General features: G+C 39.1%; 1 protein-coding gene across 1 annotated transcript; it reads left to right on the forward strand.

Moving 5' to 3' along the window:
• Positions 1-360: 360 nt before the first annotated feature.
• LOC135462733 (zinc finger protein 30-like) lies at positions 361-6,354 on the forward strand. The gene is made up of 4 exons (XM_064739962.1): positions 361-439; positions 1,525-2,530; positions 2,970-3,061; positions 4,736-6,354. The coding sequence occupies exons 2-4, from the start codon at positions 1,603-1,605 to the stop codon at positions 5,741-5,743; spliced, it is 2,028 nt and encodes a 675-aa protein (XP_064596032.1). The 5' UTR covers positions 361-439; positions 1,525-1,602; the 3' UTR covers positions 5,744-6,354.
• Positions 6,355-6,668: the final 314 nt, after the last annotated feature.

Below are 6,668 nucleotides of genomic sequence, written 5' to 3' on the forward strand. Positions count from 1 at the left end.
CCCTACACCAACGAGCACATGTTGACCAGCACTTTTATTAAGGGGCACAACTCAACACTGGCAGCCCCACATATCAATTAAAATAAGGCTGGTCCAAGTCTCCCCCTGGACCAACTCTCCCAAGCCTCCCCTATCTAATTAAAATGTATAATAGATGTACAATAGGTGTAGTTCGTATCGTTAATTCATTAGATCCGAGCGTAATTGCACGTCAGCCTACAGCTGTGACTAAACAAAAGTTGAGATATTGCCGATGTGGCGTTTAGCCATAATCATTCATTCAACTGCTGGAAGAAATCAGCATTAGGGATTTTGTAACTCAAATGCGCGGGAAGATGTTGCGCTAATGCGCCAGTCAAACACTTCGAAGTGCGCACGTGGTATTGATGTTGCTAGCAGCCGACGTTTTTGTTATCATTCTGTCAGAAAATTAACTGTGGTAAGCATTTACATATCAGCTTCTTACGATATGTCTTTATATTTGATTGGTAGAGAATTTGATGTGTTCCCGATCAATGAATCTACCAGCTACGTATGACTGGCTCAGTGTAACGACTGTAGGTAATCTACATGTAGCCGCAGGTCGTCTGCAATTGTATGTTATAACAACAACAACAACGCTACCACCATTCTAGATAACAGGGTCCAAACAAATCCTGCCCTTAATCAATGCAGTATTTATAATCACCCCCTTCTACGCACTCTACGCACGAGGGTTTGTAGTATCATTTTAAGCTACGATATTGTATATGGCTGCTTTTATTTACTTCTTTTTTCAGTTGACTGCACTTCTGGGCATCACTGAGATGCATATGCCATCTCCATAAAACAAAATCTTTCATTGGCCTGCGGCTTATTCATTCGTAATTTTATTATCAGTTCGCTAATTGATACAACTTGTGGAAAACTTTTTCTTCAAATACTTTTACTTTACTTTAAGTTTCATTCTGGATAAAGATTTCATTTCCTTCCAGTTGAAATGACTCTGCAGTGGAACAGGCAGTTCATGTTGACGTATCATAGTTCATCAAGCAAGCCAAGTGAAATGATCCACTGCTATACGTCAGCCATAGGCCGGCAGTGTAACGTTTCACTACAGTTAACCCAACAAAGCAATTGGCTGTTTCAGAACACAAACAGAAAGAAAGTTCCTCAGTTGGTATCGGCCTTTGTTGCTAAAAGAACATTGCTTGGGTTCATTTGTAAACATATTGTATTCATCAGACTGATAAGTCAAACTATTTTGATATGATGTATGGGCTCATCACATGTTGGGAAAGTTTGTTAATGATAAACTGCAGGTCGGTGTATTGGACTGGGCACACCAGTTTCCTCCACTCACAATACTGACTGCTTTTGATTGGTATAAGTGAAAATTCCATGAGTGTGGCAATAAGCAACAATAAAACAAATAAATGAATATAAACAATGATTTCAGATAATTTTAGACAAATGTCTTGAATTCCAAATACCTGTTAATTAACTTATCAATCATGTGTCTAATTTGAACATTTTTCCCCCCAGGATTCCTGTCTCTACAGGTTTTGGTGACTTTATCTGCCTTTGTTGTGACTTCCATCGATACACCTGCAGACGTATAGAATGGCCTACATTGTACAGTCTGATGTAAGCTTGGACTCCAAAAGTGCTGTAGAGACATTGCTGCAGATCCCCCTGGACATGATCAAGCAAGACATGGTTAGCTGCTATTGTAACCATGGTCACGATCCTGAAAACTCCAATGCGAACTCCAGCTCAACATTTTCGAAAGAGGAAATGTTGTTGGAGAAGGTCAAGATTTCTGATGAGGCAGTGAAGAGTGGAAGTTGCGAAAACGATGTGGCAGAAAGTTCTCCAGTCTACACAGATTTCATGAAGAAAGAAAAAGACAAGGAAATTAAAGGTGTAACTAAGAAAGAAACTTTGAATTTGGAGAACATGTCCTCATACTGGGACATGAACTCAGATGAATCAAGCATTGACAATGTCAAGGCATATATTGTAGGAGGTGGCTTTATGGAGTTGTCTCCCCTGATTGATCTGAAAGAGAGAGCTACAGTGGTGACTTACAAACAAGAGTTTCCGGAAGTGGAAATCAAGATGGCCTTGAGACCTCACAAAATCACAGGGGTTTTCTCCCACAGCAGCATCGTAGATAGAGCTGCCATTAGTCCTGGGATGGCAGACGGAGTGGACTTGACCATAGACCGTTCTGCAGAGACTAAATCATTCCTTGTACTGAGGCCTGAAAATAAATACAAAACCAGTGGCACAAAAGCAGGGTTGTCTTCAAGGTTGAAAGTCGAAAAAGTTTCAAAGCTCAGCAGGAAAAAATTTGCACAACCTGTCCAAAAAGTCTCACTGTGGCACACCAATAAGGGGAAAGCTTTTGAGAAGTACATGTGTATCAGAGGTTGTGACATGAAACCAAGACATTCACGCCGACAAAAGCTCGGGATTAATTTCAGGGAGAAGATGATATCTGTAAACCGTGGCATATACACATGCCTGAAGATAAAAAACAATACAGGTGAACAAGCTGATTATTTGTACATATTTTATATGCAGGGTTTTAATTACATACTTAAAAAAAAAAAGAAAAACAATTTCTAAGAAATAAATGCATTCAAATATTTTAATGATAAAATAAATTGCAAAAAAAAAAAATTAATAAACTGAAACTACATGCATATTACTGGATAGTCTTTAACACTCTTTTGGCTGATATATAATACATTTTAGGGTTTTTTTTTTCTTTTGTAGTGTAGAAATGCTTCTAAATATATGTGTACATGTACATTTATTTTGTAGTGTAGAAATACTTCTGAAATACTTGTGTACATGTACACATGTACTTTAAGATATAATCTTTCAATAATTCATGTTTCGAAGCAATTCTTTCACGTAGTTCTCATTGGGCTATGAAATCATGTTGACTTCTATTTGACATGTACAAAAAAAATTTGCAGGAGAGGTGAGCAATGATGCTGCACAAGTCAGAGCAGGAGTCGACAAGGCTGTGGTAAGACTGGAAGCTTGTGCCACTTGTTCTTGTAAAAAGGTATGATAATGTCTGAATTCTGTGTTTTATGCACAATCAGAGTTGTTGTTTTGGGGGGTTACTCTACCTGCCCACTAAACACATCACCAATTTCAAAATTTTTATTTTACAAAAATAATTTTTTTTTTATTTTTGAAAATTAGTACAGTTTTTCATTGTACGCTGGCTGTGGTTGGGATATTACTGCTTAACAAATGTGAAATTCATGATATGTGTAATATCCATAGAAGTATCCATCCTTCAGAAGAAAGCTGTTCTACCTTCCCAAAATAAAAAAAAAAACTTAAAGAGTATTACCAGAAACAGAAAACTTTTTTACCATGCCAGTTTAGGTTGTTGTTTAATGAATTAATAAATGGATGCATCTTTTCTTGATGTTGGAGAAAGTTATCAAAATAAAATTAGAACATTGAAAAGCATTAAAGAGAGCAGTCACAAAAACATAAAGAAGAAATCGGAACGTTCGAAGAAGTAAAAATGTGAATTTTCACATTTATTTTTTATTTCATTTTTTGGATTATTAGTGTCAGTTAAACCGCAAAATGAAATTTGTGTGGCCTAGTTCTTTCTAGTTTATAAATTTTATGGGAGGAAAGTCACAGTTGAATGCTCACAGCATATCTATCTTGACCCACAGCCTTAGTTGACACATTAGCAGGCTGAATAGTTAAAGGAGAAGAAAAACATAAGTATGATGCCATCAGATTAAAGAGCATGAAAACCAAGTTGCAAATATGGCATGTGAAATTTTTTGAGGGTGGGGGGAGTGGGGAGGCTAAGGATGGTGTTTTACCATAAACCATGAATCTGTATAAAATCTGTATCAAGTGAAAAACTAGGGTTGTGTGTATGACATAAAACTTAAATGACATTAAATCAAACATTTAATCCTGTGGGAATGGTAGAGGAAAGCTTGATATATGCTCAAGGCAGGGGCATGACAGGCAGTGATCTAAGGTTGATTCTTTACAGTGCTGTTTACTTCCAGTTGAGATATTTTTATGAGTTATGTCCCCTTCCTTCTTACACTATAATGCTTTTAAAGTACACTTATTCGTAATCCGTTAGACCAAGAAAAAGACATCAATTTTTTTTAAGGTTCAACAATGAATAACCATAAATGATAAAACAGTATGGAAAATGACTTGATTTTGAACCTATTAATGATCCATTTTGACTTCATTTCATACATGTACTTGAGTGTGATTACTTGTAACTTGGTGGGAAGTTTTGAGTTGAATTTGTTATCCAAGACTGTTATGATTTTATTTTTCTGGTTAAATGCACTTCATAAAACAATTCAAGCATCCAGATCAGGAGCAGTAGATCCAGGGTCAGTTGTGGATTGAGTCACAGCTAATACTTGGGAAGAGGAAGTTGCAGCTTCCTTGCTGGGTGGTCAGCACAAAGTGGATAGTGCAACGACTGGTTGACCCGTATCAGTATAATGGCTCGGTCGGACGGCTTACTTGCCTTCAGTAAGTCATCTCATTGAAGCAGCACTAGATAAAAGAGCAGTGGAAATCTGTCCTGCAACAAGGAGGCACATTACATGCACTCTAATGATTCCTTCGTCGTCATATGACTGAAAAATTGTGAAGTACGGCGTTAAACCCCATGCACTCACTCGTGAGACAATTAATCTTTTTTTTTTTTCATATATATAATTCCCAGGGGAAATGGAGGAAGTGTCGCTGCTCAGAGATTATAAAGTTGAGTCCTTCCTCACTGGGGCTTGACAGAAGTACAGCTGGTGAGATTAGTGGATGTGATCAAATGCATCGAGAAGCTGAGACAAGCTCAGACCAATGTACACAAGGTGTCAAGAATGTGTCGTCCAACACTGGCCGAATACGTCGGAAGAAGTCTGGTCAGGGAGAATGTGAATCTCCAGGGAGACTTATTGAGGATTCTGCAGTCAAAACAGTTCAGAAAGGGATTCGTCGTAGACTTAAACATACATGTAAGCATATTGAAGTAAAATCTGGTAAAGCATTTCTGATGGAAAAATACAGCTTTGTGCAGAAGGAGGAGTTGATAAGGGCGGAGACGAATGATGTCACGGTGATGAACAGACGCTGTTGTCTGACGGTCGAAATCTGCCATCGTTCTGACCTGTCCACTGCCAAGGTGGAGACACACATGTGTGCCAGGTGCAGGAAGTGTTTCACGGATGCAAGGAGTTTAAAGAACCACTTGCGCACACACACAGGTGACCTGCCGGTTGGGTGCGAGCTGTGCGACAAGCGCTTCACTTGCGTATCAGCACTGAATCGTCACAGGAAGAAGCATTTGGATGCAAACAGCTACACCTGCATGGAATGCGGAAAGAACTTCAGGCTGCGAGCATCTTTACAGAGGCACCAGGTTGTGCACTCAGGTGTGAGACGCTTCACCTGTCAGGTGTGTCAGAAAAAGTTCATGTGGCCGGCGTGCTTGAGCCGTCACGCAACAGTGCACACCAGAGAAAGGCCCTTCCGGTGTGAGGTATGTCAAAAAAGCTTTGGGTACTTATCCACCTTACATAGGCATCGCTTTACGCACACTGGAATTAAACCATTTTCCTGTCCGCTCTGCCACAGGAGATTTACCCGCATGGGTGCCGTAAAAAGACATCTAAACCGTACATGTAAGGTACAGAGATTGGACAAACACGAAGACTATGTGTATACACGAAATTGACACTCATGAACTGTATGTGAAGAGTACAGGGAATTGACACTCGCAAACTGTATTTGCAAGGTATATGGGATTGACAAACACAAACTGTGCATAAACTATACAGGGAATTGACACTCGCGAACTGTAAGTGCAGGGTATAGGGGATTGACAAACACAAACTGTACGTGAAGTGTAGAGGGAATTGACACTCGCGAACTGTATTTGCAAGGTATATGGGATTGACAAACACAAACTGTACATGAAGTGTACAGGGAATTGACACTCGCGGACTGTATTTGCAAGGAATATGGGATTGACAGACACAAACTGTACATGAAGTGTACAGGGAATTGACACTCGCGAACTGTATTTGCAAGGTATATGGGATTGACAAACACAAACTGTACGTGAAGTGTAGAGGGAATTGACACTCGCGAACTGTAAGTGCAGGGTATAGGGGATTGACAAACACAAACTGTACGTGACGAGTACAGGGAATTGACACTCGCGAACTGTATGTGCAAGGTATAGGGGATTGACAAACACAAACTGTACTTGAAGAGCAATAATGTCATATACATGTACAGCAATAGTCTGATGTGTCATAATGTCCTATACATGTACAGCAATAGTCTTGTGTGTCATTATGTCATATACATGTAGACCAATAGTCTTGTGTGTCATTATGTCATATACATGTACAGCAATAGTCTGGTGTGTCATTATGTCATATACATGTACAGCAATAGTCTGGTGTATCATAATGTCCTATACATGTACAGCAATAGTCTGGTGTATCATAATGTCCTATACATGTACAGCAATAGTCTGGTGTGTCATAATATCATATACATGTACAGCAATAGTCTTGTGTGTCATTGTGTTATATACATGTAGACCAATAGTCTTGTGTGTCATTATGTCATATACATATACAGCAATAGTC

This window comes from Liolophura sinensis, chromosome 2, assembly GCF_032854445.1.
Source record: "Liolophura sinensis isolate JHLJ2023 chromosome 2, CUHK_Ljap_v2, whole genome shotgun sequence".
In the NCBI taxonomy this organism is placed as follows: Eukaryota; Metazoa; Mollusca; class Polyplacophora; order Chitonida; family Chitonidae; genus Liolophura; species Liolophura sinensis.